The sequence below is a fragment of the Carlito syrichta genome, unplaced genomic scaffold (assembly GCF_000164805.1).
Source record: "Carlito syrichta isolate Samal-C Ts95f unplaced genomic scaffold, Tarsius_syrichta-2.0.1 Scaffold106175, whole genome shotgun sequence".
Classification (NCBI taxonomy): domain Eukaryota; kingdom Metazoa; phylum Chordata; class Mammalia; order Primates; family Tarsiidae; genus Carlito; species Carlito syrichta.
The window spans coordinates 19791-40047 of NW_007050271.1; the positions used below are offsets into that span (position 1 = coordinate 19791).

The window sequence follows — 20257 nt, forward strand, 5'->3', positions numbered from 1 at the left end:
TTTCATGTCTATTTAGATAGGATGATTTCTCAAACCCTCTCCCACATATACTGGGTATATTTCCTCCACTATTTTTTTTGATATTGAATACATTTTGAATACCAGTTAAAGGTTTTGCCATATTCATGTTTGAAAGCCATTTCAGAAATATGGATACTCTGGTAGATAACAAATTTGGAGTGTTGATGAAAGACTTTCCTACTCTTGTTATGTTTGTAATGGTTATTTGCAATTTAGCATTCTATCTACCTTTCACCCTCATGCACACTTACCCAAGATTTTGTAAGCATAAGTTCTTAAGGACATATTTACCATATTTTCCCATTGGCACCTTTGAAAGGGAGTCTTCTATACTCTTCTCTGGCAAAAGGCCTTCAGTGTAATGAGAAGTCACAGCTGAAAATCATGAAAATAAAAATTTATTCCACATGCTAGACTCAGGTGAATATCCTTTGAAAATAAAACATAATATTATACCATGGTAAGGACTTAAGTATGAGGGCAAGACAAATCACAGGTTTCCACTCCATCATAAATATATGTACTTAAGAAAACACTTATCCCATTGCCTGTGTGAGAACTCAAAAAACAGCTAATACTTTGCAGAATCCACATGATAAAATGAGTTACATGGGAGAGAAATTTTAGTAATTTTTTCACCATAATTACTCTTCTTTTACAATGCAGCATGATGTAATCAGATGGGCTGTTCTAACTCTTGAATTCTTCCTCAGGGAATAAACAGAAGAGTGGAGTATGAGTTCACATTTCTGCCCTTTGAGGGATTATGCAAAGACTGGTTTCTGTCCCAATGTACAGAGAAGACACATCCTAAGAACAGGTATGAGTTTCCTGGAACCTCTAACTTTGTGATTGATGTTATATTAATCTAGACAAAGCCACATCATAAACATTATGATGTGTATTATCTTTGAATTTCAAATATCCCAATTCAAACACAGTATGCCAAAGCATAGAAAGAATCAGGATAAATGACCCCATTAAGGGTACAACAATAATTTGTAGAGGTTCAAATTACAAAAAAGTTTGAGAAATTTCCATATGAAATGTGGAAACCCTTACTTGAACCACAACACTACTGCCTGAGTGACAGAGAACATGCTGATAAAACATAAACAAACAAAGGATTTGGAAAACATCCTTGATATTGATACTGTTCTTAGTAATAATTTTTTTCACTACAGGAATAAAAATAAATATAAACAACTGAGAGACATCAAACTGAAAATCTTCTGCAGAGTAAAGGGAAAAGGAAGAATGCTTACAGGAAAAGAAAAAAACATCTGCAAACCATATACTTGATGAGATGTTAAAGAAAGAAAATTCTCACTTGAATAAAAAACAGCCCCAAAATGAATACTTATTTTTCAATGAGGACATACAGATTGCCAACAGGTATAAGAATTGGCACTGAACATCACCAATAGAGGCAATTTCAAATAAACACAGTGATGATATATTGTCTCACAGCTGTTAGAATGGCTAATATCAACCAGAAGAGAGAGAGAGAACTTTTGATATGGATGTGAAGAAAAAGAAATCTTGTATATTCTTGGTGAGTTTAAGATTGGTAGAGTCATAGAAAATTATCATCAACATCTTTGAAAAATAAAAGCAAATTGCCACATAACACAGAAATCCCTTTTCCGGGTATATAACCAAAGGAAATAAAATCAGTATCAAAAAGAAGTCTCCAAACCCTATGAGAATTGCAGCATTTGTCAAGATGGCCAAACTTGAAAACAACCTGAATATTTTTGGAATCTGTGTTGATTAAGAAAATAACATGTATACACACACACATATATATACACAATAGCATATGATTCATTCAAATTTTTTTTTAATAATTCTGCAATTTTAACCTTATGGATGACATTGTAAGACATTATGCTAACTGAAGTGATCCAGGCTCACACACACACAAATACTGCATGAGAATGGTTACAGTGGCTCAAGTCTGTAAACCTGTCACATTGGGAGACTCAGATGAGAGGACTGCCTGAGCTCAGGGGTTCAACACCACTCTGGGCAGCTAGGTGAGACCACGGGCCTATGAGAAATACAAAAATAACTTTGGCATTGCAGTGCATGCTTGTAGTTCCAGTTACTTGAAAGGCTGATATGGAAGGACCACCTGAGCCCAGCAATGAGGCTGAAGTGGTCATTAGCATGCCACTGCATCCCAGCCTGGAGGGAGACTCCAACTTGGGGGAAAAAAATCCTGTATGATCTCACTCGTGTGGAATCAAAAACTTTGCACTCATAGGGGAAGAAAGTACAACGTGGTCACCAAGGCCTGCAGGTGGGAAAATGGAGTTGTTTTTCAATGGTTACCAAATTTGAGTTATAACTGAGTCTTAGGGAACTAATGTGTACTATAGTGACTTACCATTCATAATGACATCTCGTATGCTTAGAAAATTTGCTAAAATAGAAGACATTATGTGTTCTCCTTACAAAACATAAAAATGGCAACTACATAAGATGGTTGATATGTCCATAAATATAACTGTAATCATCATTTCACACTGTATAGGCATATCAAATTATTACATTATTTTCAACACATGGTTATACATTTTTATTTATGTATAAAAAATCTGATGCTAATCACACATAAACATACATACATGTGTTTGAATATATGCATATATGAAGCTAGTCCTAAGCTTCATACTAAAGAAAATTATAAAATAAGAGTTATTAAGACACAAGTTAACATTTAGGAGTTTAATATATATTTACCAACCCTCTACATGATACAGTATACTTAAATAATTGGATATAAAGAAAAACTATCAGTCTCAGATCATACTATAAAAGTAAAATTTAAGTAAAATATCAGGATTTCTTCTATTAAGAGAGATAATTTAGGTAGGATGATTGAGTATGAATTTAAATAAAATCACTGGAAATCTCCCTAGTATAGAAAATCACAAATTAGAAAACATGTAACATGTGTCCAGAGTGTTCTTAAAATTTCTCAAACAGATAACAAAATCACTGCTCACATACTTCCAACCATGATGCAAAAAGAAAACATAAAAAATACTTTGACTTGGATTTCCAAATAAATAAGCAAATATTGTATGTCTCCAAAGCATCAGAAAGGTAGTTAGATCATGCGGTTCCTAACAAAGCATTAAGTGAACTTTTATTTCCTCTGTAAACTTGAAAGATCACTGAAGAAGCAGAGTTTTTGGAGAATTTCTGAACGTGGAATAACTGATGTCCCTTTGTGACAGGAAGAGAAAGAATCCCAGGTTTCTAAGAAACCATTTCCATTGAAGCAGACCACCTTCCCAAACCACATTTCAAGCTCTGATTCCTCAACCTGTGTCATCTGTTTCAATCACTCCCACTTACCTGGAAGTTTGACTAATGTGCCATGTCTCTTCATATCCCAGGGCTCTTTCTTTTGCTCCAGACACATAATAAGGTCTGGCTTAGAGACAGCAAGTCCTGTTTAATTAGAAAAAAGTAACATGACTCTTGCTAAGGTTCTTAGATTACAAACCTAGTATTTGATCAGTAGAGAACACATTATACACGATTCTAGAAAATTAACCACAAAAACGGTTTCCCAATAAAACCTTTAGAACATTTGGATAGAATTTTCAATTCATGGGTTTCCTTTTATTCTAAGTTAGAGTCTCACTCTGTCACCCAGGCTGGAGTGCAGTGTAAAGCTCATAGCCACCCCAGTGCTCACCTGTTGGGCTCAGGTAATTCTTCTCCCTCAGCCTACCAAGTAACCAGAACTACAGGTGTGCATTACCACCCCCAGATAATTTTTTTACTTAGTGTAAAGATGGGGTCTTGCCAAGTTGCCCAGGCTATTCTTGAACCCATGGGCTCTGGCAGTCCTCTCAACTCAGCCTCCTAAAGTGCTGGAGCATTACATGGCTGAGCCACCATACCTGGACTTAAATTTGTGTTCTTAGTTCAGTACTAGTGAGTCAATAACTACTGGCAGCAATTGGAATGAGATGTGGGCAATAATATCTATGCCACTAAATTTCTGACTTACCAATAATATAGCTAGAAGGACACTGGTCAATTTAAAATAGAGAAGGCTTCATGTCAAAATGAAAAATCATTAATATTTATTTTTGATGTTAACATATTACCAAATTTTTGTTGATAGCAGAAATTTAAAATTCATTAATGCAAAGCAGAAATTCCCAGAAAACATTCTACAAAGAAAGGACATAATATCCTTAGTATGAAATAGGGATTATGTTTTGAAAGTTTCCTCACCTAGGAAAACCAGGTTTCTATGGTTCTCTAACATCACAGTCCTATACAATATTCGCTGAGGGGAGTTTAGGCATTCCCACTCTTCTGGAGAGAATTCTATGGCCACATCCTTGAATGACAACAACCCCTGAAAACAACAAAAACACATATTTACCAAGTCACCACGGCCTCTAGGTAAAGCAAGAGTGAAAAGAACAGGGTCCAGCTGACAAGACAACAATTATTATGTAATAAAAAAAATTCATAGCAAAGAAATATCCTCTGGCCGGGCTCGGTGGCTCAGCCTGCAGTCCCGTGCTTTAGGAGGCCGAGGTGAGTAGATTGCCTGAGCCCGCTAGTTCGAGACCCACCTGGGCAACTTGGCGAGACCTCATCTCTACAATAAGTCAAAAAATAATAGCCGGGCATGACAGCGTGCACCTGTAGTTCCAGCTACTTGGAAGGCTGAGGTGGAAGGATTGCCAGGGCCCAGGAGGTTGAGGCTGTGGTGGCCGGGAGTGGTCACTGCACTCCAATCTGGGTGACAGAGTGAGACTCCAACTAAAAACAAAAACAAAAACCAAAAAAACCAAAACCAAAAACAAAACAAAACAAAAAACCCCAGAAATATCCTCTAATTCATTAAGTGTGTAAAGAAAGGTTGAAATAAAATCTACTCAGTCAGTGTAGACTCTATTTTTGTGAGTGAAACAGCATAAAATGGACACCAACACAGGCACGCACATTTTGAATTACTGTTTATATCACACAGAATACGTTACATATACTGCTCCTAGTAAGTCAGAAGATCCTCAGCAAGTTTTAATTTGTACAACAATGAATTGAATATCTTGTTAAAATGCAAATTCTGATTCAGAATACATGGATTTAGCCTGAGGTTCTGTGCTTTTTTGTTGAGGTGGTGTGTTTCATTCTTTTTTTTTTTGACTTGGAGTCTCACTCTGTCACCCATACCAGCATGCAGTGGGCACTCCCGGCCACCGCAGCCTCAACCTGCTGGACTCCGGTGATCCTTCTGCCTCAGCCTTCCATGTAGCTGGAACTACAGGCAACCGCTACTATGCCCGGCTAGGTGTGTCTCATTCTGATCCAGGCTAGGGTGCCCTGGCATAATCACACCTTATTGCCGTCTCGATCTCCTTGGCTAAAAGAATGTATCCTCCATAGCATCCGAAGTATTTGGGACAAATTGGTATCAGAAGTCAATGCACATAGGTGGAACACAACATCCATGTAGAGATCTTTTTGTCAAAAGTTATAGTAATTTCTTATTACTTTTTGAGTTGGAATCTCACTCTTCTCGCCCAGGCTGGAGAGCAGTGGTAAGCTCATGGCCACTTCAGCCTTGATCTGCTGGACTTAGGCAATCCTTCTGCCTCAGTCTTCCAAGTATCTAGAAAAGGGGTCCTCAAACTTTTAAAACAGGGGGCCAATTCACTGTTCCTCAGACCGTTGGAGGGGCGGACTATAGTTTAAAAAAAAGGCGCCCCCTATCTGGAAAAAAAAAAAAAAAAAAGACCTCCTAACCTCAGAAAAAAAAAAGGCACCCCTTAACTGCAAAAAAAAAGGCCCCACTAACTGCAAAATTAAAAAAAAAAGACCTCCTAACTTCAAAAAAAGATAAATCCTAATTTGTTCTTACTTTGGTCCTCAGGCATCAGCAGGCTCTGCACAGGCAAGCTCGTGACTCGTCCGATCACACCCGAAACTGAGAGGTGGAGTCCAGAGACAGAGAGAAGGAGGGGAGTCAGAGAGTGCGATGCACATTCCACACATCCGCACTGCGGGCCGGACCAGTCAGCTGCTAGGCAGGACAGGCAGCGGTGGCAAAAACACCCAGTGGGCCGGATAAATGTCCTCGGCGGGCCGCATGTGACCCGCGGGCCGTAGTTTGAGGACCCCTGATCTAGAACTACATACACATGCAATCATGCCTGGCTAGATTTTGTATTTAATGTAGAGACAAGGTCTCACCAAATGCCTGAACTGTTCTCAAAACACAGGCTCAGGCAAATCTGTTGCCTCAGCCTCCAAAAGTGCTGGGATTACAAGGTGAATCACCACACCCATCCAATATAGTAATTTATAATCTCAATTTAATAACAAGCAAGCTCGTGTTACACAGAAATCAGTCTACAGGAATCTCCCATGGCATGTAATCCCTGAAAGCGTATTTATACTTTTCATTTTTGGCATCCTAGAGAGCAAGCCTTTTCTAATTATTTTATTTATTTATTTATTTTAGTTGACGTCTCACTCTGTCGCCCAGACTGGAGTGCAGTGGCCGCTCCCAGCCACTGCAGGCTCAACATGCTGGACTCCAGCGATCCTTCCACCTCAGTCTTCCAAGTAGCTGGAATTGTTCTTTATTCAGACTTTCCACAGTTATTTTGGGCAGTAACTGCCATCCTGTTTGAATGTACATTTTATTAACTGTGTTCTGCATGGACCTGATGGAGCATCTACACAGAACCTTAACACTACATGTTCTTGCTAGGAGTAGAGGCTCATGCCTATAACCTCAGCATGTTGGGAGGCTGTGGCAAGAGAATTTCCTGAAGACTTGGATGTGAGACCAGCCTGGGCAACTTGGCAATACCTCGTCTCTACATTAAATTAAAAAATTAACTGGGCTCTGGTGGCCATGAATGTGCCAGTGTATTTCATTCTGGACAACAGAGGAATATTCCAAATATATATACACACACATACATGTTTCTATCCTTCATTAGGATCTGAGGATCTACCCAATTTCCAATGAGATTCTTGGTTACCATGCCTTCCCATGACCTCCAGTAACAAGGGATCATTTTTAATAATGCAGGTCATACATTCATGGTGAGAACAGTTTATGACAACTAAGCAGTATGACTGAAGAGAACAGAAGAGGCTATGTAGGAGCAGTGTCCGACAGACCCATTGAATATCACAGGAAGAACAAAAATAGTTGAAAAAAACTCATTCGGTAGGACCATCACAAGGATAGTAACATGGTTTGCAAGTTTTACACATATAACATTCCTTCTGATCTGGGACATATTTATTTACCTGAGAAGCCACCATTTTTTGTTTTTCCTCCAACTTCTCTGGGATTTCTTCTCACATGAGATTATCTAATCAAGTTACACCTACATTTTGAAAATATGCCTTTACTTATTTTAAAATTAAATGGAATGTATTTATTTTTTGTCAGTCTTACCACCCTCTTGGGAGTCACTCACTTGCTCTCCTGTTTCCCTAAGGTTTTCTTTGATTTGATTCTCCCACCACCTCCCTGAGGTGAGTCTACTTTGTCATTAGGATAGTTTTCCTTCTTTACAAATGCAAGATAATCCAGAAGACAGACATCAATTCTGCCTTTGCCCCTCAAGAACAGTGATGTGTCTACAAGTGCACAGAAACCAGTCACCAAACTAAAATAAATTTTTTTAGGTTACTAATTTAATAATATAAAACTTAGACCTAATCAATCCAAAATGGGACAGTCAATTCTCAAAAGTCCAACATAACTCCATTTTAGATGGTAGTGGGGAGGGGGGATCTCTGGCCTCTTTGTGTGTTTCCATGTAGCTAAAATAATTTTGAGACGTTGACAAGGTTGACACCAGTATGCAGCTGTCCAGACTAACTCTGGGAAAGTGGGAGCATGTGCACTAACTCTGTTTTGTTTAATAAAGGAACAAGGAGACTGTGAACCAAGGACAAAGATAATTCACCACTTTCCAGGACTCCTCTCATCACCCAGATGTCTGTAAGTCTAAGCCATTTCTTGATCTTAGCCGCTCTCTGTCCCACCGCCTGGATAAAAATTTTGAAAAAGCACACACGACCCAGGAGGGGTCTTTAGGATGCCGTCCCCTCATTTCCTTGGTTTTAGTGTCCCCACTAAATAAAGTCACAATCCCTGCTTCAACTCCCTATGTCGACAGAACCGGATTTGGACCTGGTGACACAAATGGCCAATGACACTAATGACAGACCCTAGAGATTTCCACCTTGATAATTCAGATAAGGCCACTGCAGGACTGTCACCCAACAGCACTTGCCCATCCTGGCTTCCCCTTGCACCTTCTCAAATTATTTCCTCCCAGGCTCTCCAGGATCCCCACACCACGAGTCCTGGCTCTTTATGTGTTTCTGAACTCAAGAACCGTGGTTGGCCTAGAGGCCTCCTTAACATTGTAATAGAGCCACCGGTTACTCAGAAAGCTGAGGCGGAAGGATCACCGGAGCCCAGCAGGTCGCGGTGCCTGGGAACAGCCACTGTACTCCAGTCTGGGTGACTTAGTGAGACTCCAACTCAAAAAAAAAAATAATATTTTTTAATGCTGAGTTTAGTAATAAGAATATAACTCTCCATGGACAAAGAATGAATTTAGCCATATGAATTGGTTACAGTTTCCTGTTACTTGGGTAAATAATGAGGAGTAGGTCTGGAGAAACACACTGATAGATAATGGGTTTACCACCATACTACAAAGCTACTAGAGAAAACAGATCAAGTGGTCAATGTCCCTACGCTCCAGAAACTTCCAACTGTTGTAAAAGGGTAAATGGTGTTGAATGAGTACCATGTAATCAGTACAAACAGGGAGTTGTCCATGGTACCTGACTTTTTGTTGAGTTCTGATGTTACTGCTTAAGAGAGCATTCACAGACAGAACTGTTGCTGTTTCATTATATCTGTTGGTACGTTATTGTTAAAAATAACCATATAGATTTTCTTTGTCTGTCGTTTTTTCTGTTGTGCCCAGGATGGAGTGCAATGGGACACTCATGGTCACTGCAGCCTTGACCTGCTGGCCACAGGCAATAGTTCCACACCAAACTTCAGGCATGTGCCATCATGCCCTGCTAATTGCTGGATTTATTGCTGAAATGAAGTCGTGCCAAGTTGGCCAGGCTGCTCTGGAACCCCTGGGCTCAGGCAATCCTCTCATCTCATCTCCCAAACTACTGCAATTACAGGTGTGAGCCATGGCACCTAGCTATCCCCCATGGGATCCTAACATGGCAACATTGTCAACCTGAGGCCTGCCAGATATGTTTGTGAAAAGTTGAATTCAGAAAGGAGATCACCTGTCCTGCTCTGCTTGGATGTGGACAGGCAGGTAAGCCAGTGGCATCATATATTCATTGCTGTAGCAGAAATTGCCAGTGTTTCTGGCAAGGGAGGGCACTTGTGGGAAGGAAAGAATTAACTACACTTTGCACTCCTTGCAGGAGCTCACTGGTTTTGAATCTCTCTCCTGTGACAAAAGACAGAGAAAGGTAGACATTATTGCCCTTTCTGGACCCTCCTACCTGTGGGTGTGGTGGTAGCAAGGAAAGGATTGTGCTTATGGGAAAGGCATACACTGGCTGCACATCCTCGCTTATGCCATGAATCCTGTCACTTAGGGAAGCTGAGGTGAGAGGATTGCTTGAGGTCAGGAGTTTGAGACCAACCTCTATAACACAGCATATTAATGTCACTATAAAAATAATTAAAGAAAAATTAGCCAGAAGTATTAGCAAAGGCAGGTAGTTCCATCTACTTTGGAGGTTGAGATGGAAGGATTACCTGAGTCCAGGAGTTCAAGGCTGTGGTGAGTAATGATGGTGCCACTTCACTTCTGCCTGGGTGACAGTGAGATTCTAACAAAAAATAAATATGGTCAATTTACTTTTAAAATAAATAAAGGCATATTTTCAACATGTAGGTGTGACTTGTCCAGATCACCGCACCTGAAAAGAAATCCCAGAAGGCCAGGCTGGGTGGCTCAGGCTGTAATATGAGCATTTTGGGAGGTAAAGGAGAGAGGACTGCCTGAGCCCACGGGTTTGAGACCAGCCCATGGAACTTGGCAAGACCTCTTCTCTACAATACATTAAAAATTGGCCAAGAGTCCAGGCCAATCCCAGCATTTTGGGAGGCTGAGGTGAGTGGATTTCCTGAGCCCATGGGTTTGAGGCCGGCCCAGGCAAATTGGTGAGACCTCGTCTCTACAATAAATCAAAAATTAGCCAGGAGTGGTAGCGTGCATCTGTACTTTTGGCTTCTTGGAAGGCTGAGGCAGAAGTATCAGCAGAGCCCAGCAGGTCGAGGCTGCAGTGAACGGGAATGTGCCACTGTACTCCAGTCTGGGTGACAGAGTGAGAATCCAACTCAAAAAAAAAAATTGACTGTGTGTAGTTCAGCCTGTAGTTATGGTTACTTGGAGGCAGAAGGATTTCCTGAGCCCAGCAGGTCATTGCTGGGGTGGCTGTGAGCATGTCACTGCACTCCAACCTGGGCAAAGGAGACTCTAATTTGAAAAAAGAAATTCCAGAGAAGTTGGAGGAAAAGGAAAAAAATTGTCTGGTTCTCAGGTAAATGTGTCCCAGGTCAGAAGGACTGTCATTTTAAAACTTGTAAACCTCACTGCTACTTGTGATGGTCTTGCCTAATGAGTATTTTTCAATTATTTTTGTTCTTCCTGACATTCAAGGGCTTTGAAGGACGTGTCTCCCTACATATCAGAGGCTCCACTGTTCTCAGCATCCATGGTGCCTAGTTGCCATGAACTGTTCTTACCATGAAGGAATGACCTACAGTATTAACAATGTTCCCTTGTGGTTGGGGAACATAGCAACTTTTGGATATCCAAGCTCCCATTGGAAATGGGGTAGATCCACAGATACAAGCAAAGGATGGGAATGTGAACAATTAGTATTTCACATGATGCTGGGCTCAGTGGCTCAGACTGTAATCCCAGCATTTTGGGAGTCCAACGTGACTGGATTGCCTGAGTCCACGGTTTCAAGACCCATCTGGGCAACTTGGCGAGACTTCACCTCTACAATAAATCAAAAAATTAGTCAGTCATGGTAGTGCATGCTTTTAGTTCCAGATACCTGAAAGGCTGAGGTGGAAGAATCGCTGGAGCCCAGCAGGTCAAGGCTGTAGTAGCCACAAGCAGTTACTGTACTCCCGTCTGGGTGACAGAGTGAGACTCCAACTCAAAAAAAGTAAATAAATTAAAATAAAAGAATAAAATAAAAAAGATTTCACATAATGCTCCATCAGCTCCATAGAGAAACAGGATGGCAGCTACTGCCCAGAACAACACAAAAATGACTGAATAAAGAATTATTAGAAGAGAGTTGCTCTTTAGGATGCTAAAAACAAGCAATAAAAATACAGTTTTTGAGATTACACACCATGGGAGATACTTGTAGATGGATTTCTGCCTAGGACATGTTTCTTTATTATTAGATTGATATTCAAATATACTATTTTGGGGCCTATAGATCTCAGCATGGATGTTGTGTTGCACCTGTGTGCACTGGCACCTGATACCAATTTGTCCCTGCATCCTTCAGGCCAGGAGATCCAGGCTGCAGTGAGCTGTGAATATGCCACTGCACCCCAGCATAGGAAGAGAATGAGACACCCCCACTGAAAAAAAATAAAGTGCTGAACTCAGGCGAATTTCAAACCCCCTAAATCAGAATTTGCATTTTAAGAATATATTCAGTTCATTTTGTACACATTAAAACTCGATAAACCTACTGTGGATTTTCCCTCTGAACAGTATATGCAACCTATTCTGTGTGATGCAAATATGGCACTCAAAATTGTACATGCCTGTGTTGATGCCCAAATTTATGCTGTCATTCACAAAAATAGTGTGTACACTGGCAGAGTGGATTCATTTCATTCTTTTTTCTCAGACTTAAAGTTTTAGAGAATATTTCTGTGTTACAAATAATCTTATTGCATAATTCTAGTTGTCAGCTGGATCCTGGCTAATTTTTTTGATTTATTGTAGAAATGAGGTCTCACCAAGTTGCCCAGGCCAGTCTCATACCCATGGGCTCCATTCTCTCACCTCGGCCTCCCAAAGTGCTGGGATTATAGGTGTGGGCCACTGCACCCAACCATAGATATTTAATTTTTTTTCAGACATCTATCTATATCTTGCCTGAAATTTTTAAAAAACTTTTCAACCTGTCTTGATAAAATACATTTCACGGTGAATAACTGGAGCTAAAATAAGTGGATCCATTTTGTTAAAGGGTATAAACTCAGGTAGTAGAGGCACTGACACAGAGACAAGCCTGAATCAAGTATCAAGTCAGGTCATCCTATGACTTGTGATGTCTTCTTTCACAGTCCTGCTAACTGAAGTGCCTGGTGACTACACTCTCAGGAGGCACTGAACTTGCTCTCCCATGTGCCCAAGAGGATTCATGTGGGTTCTTACATCTTCTCACTAGATGAGATATTTTACTATTTGAATTTTTTTATTCCTTTCACAAGTGAAACTTAATCCAGAATGAAAGTAGGTACTCTAAGAAACTTAAAATAAACTTAGTTCACATTTTGCCTCAGCATCGCCATTTTTCCTTAGACTGACATCCTTTGAAGCAAGCATAGGTTAGACATAGTTAATTTCCAATAAACAGGTTTTAGGAGGCATTAAGAGATTTTAAGATTACATTTTTCTGCAGGCCAAGAGGCAGCCTACCTCATTCCCCTCAATAAATCTCCATCAGATGCATAACCAGAGCAACCCAACAACCCAACCATTCATCTCAAGTTTACATACTAATCTCCAGGAAACTTTCAGTTTCCTTGTCAAGGGGGAATCAAAGATCACCTCTTGGCTGGTTGAAGACCTAGAAATTATATTGAGACCTCTCTTTGGTCAAGAAGTTTGTGGATTTCAAACATCTCACAAGTCTCGAGTTGGAAAACCCTTTCCCTTGAGTCCTCCCATGCAGCCCATCACCAGAGGGCATGAGATGCTAATGCATGGAAACCAGAAAAATATAAAAATCATATGATGTCTACATCAAAGACCCATGGCCCTGGACCGTCCTATCGGCTTAAATCCCCCTTTCCCAAAGACCTTTTAAAAACCCAATTCTTGGCCCTTCCACACCTCACTTGTCTCTGTCTGCACACTTTCCAATGTGTAAAAGGTGGTTATTAAAATTTTCTTCTTTCTACTTTCTGCTTTGTTGCAATCTTGCATTATTCCCATGACAATGGTCCACCTCACCACAGTTTTCACTTTCACAGAGGATAGGAATCATTTCTGTTTCCCCTCAATACCAGCAACGTGTGGAAAATGCAAAGAAACCACTCACCTAATCAACTTAAATGTCTTTCCTATACATTTTTATTTTGGAAGAAGACAAATCTTAGACTAAAACAACAGCAAATCTAACCATGAAATGTCAAAATAAGGCAGGGTAGCTAACACAGTTAAGACATCGATAAATTTCCCATAGGCTGCTTTTAGGAAACATTCAGACATTTTACTATAGACCAATTTGGCAGCCTTTCTAACTTTTTGGCAAATCAAAAGACATCCTCATAATATGTAAGACTAGAACAACCCCATAATAATAATCACTAAGAACCTTTCAGAACTAGTAGCTCACGCCCATGATCCCAGCATTTTGGGAGGAGATGACAGGATTTCCTGAGCAACTTGGTGCAGCAACTTGGTGAGCCCTCATCTCTCCGATAAATAAAAAAATGGTGAGGCTTAGGGGTACACATTTGTGGTTCCAGCTACTTGGAAGGCAGAAATGGTAGGTTTGCGAGTAGGTTGACACGGCGGTGGCCATGAGTGTGCCATTGTTCTACAGCCAGGGGAAACAGTGAAACTCCAACTAAAAAAAAAATAAAAGCCAGGCTCCGTAACTCAAGCTGCAATCCCAGCACTTTGGGAGGCCAAGGCAAGAGGATTGCATGAACCTGCAGGTTTGAGGCAAGCCCAGGCAATTTGGTGAGACCTCCACTCTATAATAAATAAAAAATTAGCCAGGTGTGGTAGCACATGTCTGTAGTTCACATAACACAGGAGGTGGCCACAAAATTTTTCATTAATACATTATGTGAGCCGAGCTCGGTGGCTCAGCCTGTAATCCTGCGTGTGCTTTGGGAGGCTGAGGTGAGTGAATTGCCTGAGCCTGCGGGTTCGAGACCTGCCTGGGCAACTTGGCGAGACCTCATCTCCACAATAATTCAAAAAATCAGCCGGGCATGGTAGCGCGTGCCTGTAATTCTGGCTACTCGGAAGGCTGAGGCGGAAGGATCGCCCAGCAGGTCGAGGCTGGAGTGCCCAGGAGCGGCCACTGAACTTCAGTTTGGGTAACAGAGTGAGACCCCAACTCAAAAAATAAAATAACAGAAAAAAAAAGAAAACCACAGAAACCCAGTGTCCATGGATAAGGAAAATATCAATGTACAATTTCTATTCCACATTAAAGATTTCAAGTCATTTCTTTGTAGAAAATTCACGTTTGAATAGAAATGTAAAAATTAGTAGAAACACTGTATCAGCATGTTGCAACATTACATCATGATCAAGCTCCAGGGATGCTTAGGAGATTCAGCAGTTGGGAACCAATCAATACAATTAGTCATATTAATAAAATCGATGACAAAGACATATAATCTTGTTAATAGATTTAAAAGATATTGTGAAATCTATAAAAAATTTTACGTTTAAAGATCAAATTATAAAAAAGTGTAAAATATTTCTGAAACACATGAAAAACAGTAGAAATGAAAATAAGTGATTGGGAAGAAAGATTAAATGGTATAATTAATCAATAATCCTCTAATCAGTTTAACAATTGAGTTTGATACTGATACACAAACAGCTGTTTGTGTTCTGAAGAAAACAAATTTTTTTGCAAACAATATTTCAATTGAAAATCCATAGAAAGTTTGAAAGATGTTATCATCCATAATAAGGACTTGAAAAGTAAAACAGTGTGATAGTGACTTTAAAAACGACTGAAAGTGGAATACTGCTGGGGGGTGTGGGGCGTATCTCATCAACAAGCGTACCTGCAAAATGGATATTTGCATTCATAGCCCTGAATTGTACTCCACATCTTCAAAATAAAGAAAGACTGAAAAACCAAGGGAATACACATTTTGTGATTGTGTGTGTTGGAGTCTCACTCTGTCACCCAGACTGGAGTGCAGTGGCATGCTTCTGGCTACTGCAGCCTCGACCTGATGGGCTCCAGCAATCCTTCCACCTCAGCCTTCCAAGTAGCTGGAACTACAGGTGCACGTTACCACGCCGGGCTAATTTTTGGATTTATCGTAGAGATGAGGTCTCACCAAGCTGTCCAGGCAGATCTCGAGCCCTTGGGCTGAGGCAGTCCACTCATCTTGGCCTCCCAAATTGCAGAATTACAGGGAGAGCCACCAAGCCTGGCAGAATACACACTTTTAAAGTAGAATAAGATATATATGAAGATGAGAAATGGTGGCTCCTGCCCATAATCACAAAATTTTGGGAGAAAGAGGTGAGAGGATTGTTTTCTGAGCCCATAGGTTCGAGAATAGCTTGGACAACTTGACAAGACCTCATCACTACAATAAATCAAAAGTTAGATGAGCATGCTGGTGTGTGCTAGTAGTTCCAGCTACTTGAAAGGATGAGGTGAAGGGATCACCTGAGCTCAGCAGGTTGAGGCTACAGGGGATGCAGGATGTTACTGCACTCTAGCTTGGATGACAGAGTGAGACTGCAACTTTAAAAATAAGAAAACAGACGAGTATCAGTCAAGGTTTGCAAGCTCTAAAATCATGGCATTCCTTCAGTAGGAAAAGAAACAGCACCCCGACATGGAACACATTTACCTGATAACCAACTGTTTTTGCCACAACTTCCTCTGGTGTTTCTTATCAGATGAGATTATCTGGACAAGTCACATCTACATGTTGAAGATATGCCTTTATTTTTTTTTAAATTAAATTAAGTAGCCAGGCTCAGTGGCTCAGCCTGTAATCCCATGCCTTTGGGAGGCTGAGGTGAATGGATTGCCTGAACCCGCGGGTTCGTGACCCGCCTGGGCAGCGAGACCTCATCTCTACAATAAATCAAAATATGAGCCGGGCATGGTAGTGCGCATCTGTAATTCTGGCTACTTGGAAGGCTGAGGCAGAAGGATCGCCGGAGCCCAACAGGTTGAGGCTGTGGTGGCTGGGAGCAGCCACTGCACTCCAGTGTGGGCGACAGAGTGAGACTCCAACTCAAAAAATAAAAAATAAAAATAAAATTATATTAAGTGTATTTTATGAGTCTGAGTATCACTCCTTAACCCAGGCAGGCATGCAGTGTCTCCACAGAGCTTATCACCATCTTGACCCCCTGAGATCAAAAGATTCTTCCTTCTCAGGCTCCCAAATACCTGAAACTACAACCATGTGCGACCACTCTTGGCTAAATTGTTTCAGTTTTTATAGCTACATGGATGTGCTATGTTGTCCAGGTTAGCCTAAAATTTCTGGGCTCAAGCAATCCTCTCTCATCTCTCTCTCCCACCACTGACCTGGATAAAAACCCAAAAAAGTACACAAAACCCAAGAGGGGTCTTGGCCCCTCATTTTCACGGTTTTCATGGTCCTCTACATAAAGTCACAGCCCCTGTTCCAACTCCTTGTCTTGACTTTGGCTGTCCCAACAGTCAAAACCAGGTTTAGACCTGGTGACAAACTGCCAATGACCCTTGAAAGGACAGAACAAGAGTGGGAAGTCACTTTTCATCTTGTTCTGAAACTGACGCAACGATGAGAAAGCAGAAGCTAAGCTTTTGGAGAAATGCACATTTTAGGTAAAAGTAACTTTACCGACTATGTCCTTTCAGAAACAGACTTCCTGGTGCCAGGTATCTCATAGTGTCATTCAAGCTTGCCTAGAGTAAAGGGAATTTACAAGACCTAAGACATCATACATTGGGCAAGGACTGTAAAGTCATGAAACATGTTATTACAAAAGTTATAACCTCTCAGAGGGAGAGCAGGTGGCGATTCGATCTTCCAGTAAATTGGGCACTATCTACAGGGAAGCCAAGGATCCCCCGCAGCTACTCACTGGGAATGCCAAGGAGATAAGGGGAGGTGAATCTACCACTAGCTCTAAGGAATATCATTCAGGAAGGTGCAGGAGAATTAGAATTCCCACCGCGCCCTTCTCTCGGGGCTATGATAATATGGACAGACATTAATGGGTCTCTGTGTCACAGGATCTCCAAGACATCCACAGGTAGTCGACAAGGAATTCACAGCAGTCACATTCAAAATCTCCAAGAAAAGGATATAAGCCAGGACTCTGGGTGGTGAACTTTTCTTAAATAAATATTTTCTTCTCTCACCTCTGTGTGTTGCAATTCTTTGCAATTTACTCGGATCTCTGGGTTCGCAGAACGCACCTCCGGCTTGCCAGCCCCATCGGTGCTGCGCCCCTTTCTCCATTCATTTTCTCTCACCCTCTCCAGTACCCTAACAACCCTGATGACTTGGTCTAGGGATTTTCATCTGGATATTCCAGATCAGGCGACTCTGGGGCTGTCACCCACTGCCACTTGCCCATGGCCGACTTCCCTCACCTCTTCTCCAAGCCTTTACCCCAAGGTCCTGCGGAAAACCCAGACTACAATCCCAGACAGGGACATAAGGATTCACGATCCACTGTTGGCCCAAGGGAATCCCTTAACACTGTGCTGGAGCCTCCGTTTACCTTCCAGGAGGAGAGAGGGATGGGGCAAGGACAACAACCCCTTCCCCCAGGGCCCTCCACGCGGGTCAGAGCCCCCACGAGAGTCCTGGGTCTCACACAAATATACTGGAGAAACCTCCAGTACAGCGAGGTTGCCATGGGGACAGGACGTTGGGACCGAACCAAATCCACCCTGTGAAAAGGGGACCGGGGCTGAGCCGCTGGCGGGCACAGGTCCAGGATCAGAACTTGAGTGGGAGGCTGGTCTGCCACAGCCGGGTCATCCGAGTCCAACCTGCCTCTCGCTCTCGCACCCACACCCATACTCACCATCTCCCGGCTTCTGGGTGTCCCAGCGTCTTCCCTACGAACTCCCCAGACCTGCATTTCACAGGGTGAAAAGGGAAGACGCAAATACACGCGCCTCTCTCCAAAATGACCCGGCACTTCCGCAGGCCCAGAAAACAAAAGACCCGATCAGCATCCGGAAGCCACCACCTCATTTTAATCTCTTTTCTGATTGGGCAGTTTCTGAACTAGTATCGCTGATTGGATAAGGCGCCAGGCCACCACCCTTCTGATCTTGAATGACAGCAGATATGATCCAAAAGGGCCAGAGGAGACAAGAAAAAAGAAAAGCATATTTTTTCTTGCAGCATTTTGAGGTTAAGTTGCCTCCCTGCACCGGAGGTTGGGGGGAGGAGCAGGATGTGGCATTCATCGCCAAGCATGCTGGGAACTGTAGTACAAAAATGAGGCCTCGTGGCTTGATAGCTGAGCTGCAGGACTCTGTCCCAGTCAGCAGAGGCAGCAAAACATGTCAATGTACCCTGTGAGCAGTTTCAAGAGGAGCCCACATTTTTTGCCCTGCTGGGGAAATCCACATCCACCAGTGACATGTTGGACAAGCTGGCCATTGCCATACCCACTTACCAAAGAAACAAGCCCCCTGAAAGAAGAGTAAAAAGTAAAAAGGAATAAATATATGAATAAATAAATGAATATGAAAAAAAAGAAATAAGTTCCCCAATGCTCCTGAATAAAAAGAGAGAGTTTGGTAAATCCTTCAGGTCCTCTCCCACTGATGAGGTTTTCTTTCATCAATAATCCTGCTTTTAAGAAAAGAGGGAGAGTGTAAGAGAAAAGAAAATACACAAATGCGAGAAGTCCACAAACTCAGATGATCTCCTTGCATATCAGAATATTAAAGACTCTAGACCAGGCTTGATGTAGTCCCAACACTTTTGGAGGCTGAGGCGAGTGGATTGCCTCAGCTGGGGCCTCAAAACCAGCCAAGGCAAATTGGCAAGACCTTGTCTCTACAATAAATAAAAAAAATTAGTCAAGTGTGGTAGTGTGCGACTGTAGTTCCGGCTACTTGGAAGGCTGCTGCTAAAGGATTGCCTGAGACCAGGAGTTTGAGGCTTCAGTGGCCAGGAGTATGCAACTGTACTCCAGCCTGGGGACAGAGTGAGACTCCAACTCAAAAATAAATAAATAAATAAATTAAAGACTCATGTTATGTACTCAATGACCCTGGAGCATATGAACTTCTAAAACAGGCTGCCAATGACATATTCTCTAGAATTCCCAATGGACAATGTTGGTGACCTGGTGATGTCATTACTGATCCAGATCTAACAAATCATCTCCATCCATTAGGAGAAATCTGGATGTTCACTATTGTAAGAACTCATCTCTATGAGTTTGGAGAGAACTGGACACTGCGAAAGGGAAAGGAAGAAGCCTCTGCCCCTGGAATTACAAGGGGTGATCAAAGAAATGATTTCAGTCTTGAAAAAAAGTTACTCCCGTCCTGGAGGTTTTTCTTTGAAGGTTTATCCTCTGTAAACATTGTAAGATAAATTGTATCCTTACCTACTACACCTGCCTAATTAGCAAATCTGCTTCTGTAAACTTGCTAGCTTGCTGATGTCAGCAGAATATTGCAATAAGAGCTCTGGAAAATGTCCAACTCTAACTTTAGCTAACCAAAATGTAAGCTAGGACTACTTAAGGAAGCTCTGAGCAGTGGCTAAGGGCCGACTTGCTTGGAATTCTCTTCCTGCAAGCAGTCGCCAGCTGGCAGAGCCCTGACTAATAAACTTCTCCTTTGTTAAAATTAAGTCGGTAGACTGTTATTTAATCACTCGGATCCTACTTCATATGGGGGCTCATCTGGGAGAACCGAGCACTTAAATTGCACCCATTTTAACTGACAGGCCTTGTGGGGCTGTGTCCCTGTGAACTCTCTGGGTTTGATTGGGCCTGTATCTCTGGCAGACTCACAACACCCCTGGAAGACCTCAGAGAGGTAAGTCAGGCTCCTGATTTCTGTTTGGAGTGCACTCCTGTAGGGACTCTCAGAAAATCAGGATGCAGCACTAATTCTGGTGTCTGAGGTCCTAGTGAGACATCACTGGGATCTCCTGTTCTGCCCTCAAGCAGCCAGATCTCTCTGTTCAGTTTTTGCT

The 20257-nt window shown here is 41.8% G+C and overlaps 1 protein-coding gene across 1 annotated transcript in view; it reads right to left on the minus strand.

Annotated features, from left to right (window-relative positions):
- The window catches only part of LOC110596377 (zinc finger protein 479-like), a 19702-nt gene extending 1564 nt beyond the window's left edge, over positions 1-18138 (minus strand). Inside the window, exons 1-4 of the mRNA XM_021716547.1 lie at positions 18114-18138; positions 4285-4411; positions 3391-3486; positions 313-396 (exon numbers count right to left, since the gene is read on the minus strand). Coding sequence (XP_021572222.1) covers positions 313-396; positions 3391-3486; positions 4285-4411; positions 18114-18116 — 310 coding nt within the window. The 5' untranslated portion in view covers positions 18117-18138. The remainder of the gene's footprint in view (positions 1-312; positions 397-3390; positions 3487-4284; positions 4412-18113) is intronic.
- Positions 18139-20257: the final 2119 nt, after the last annotated feature.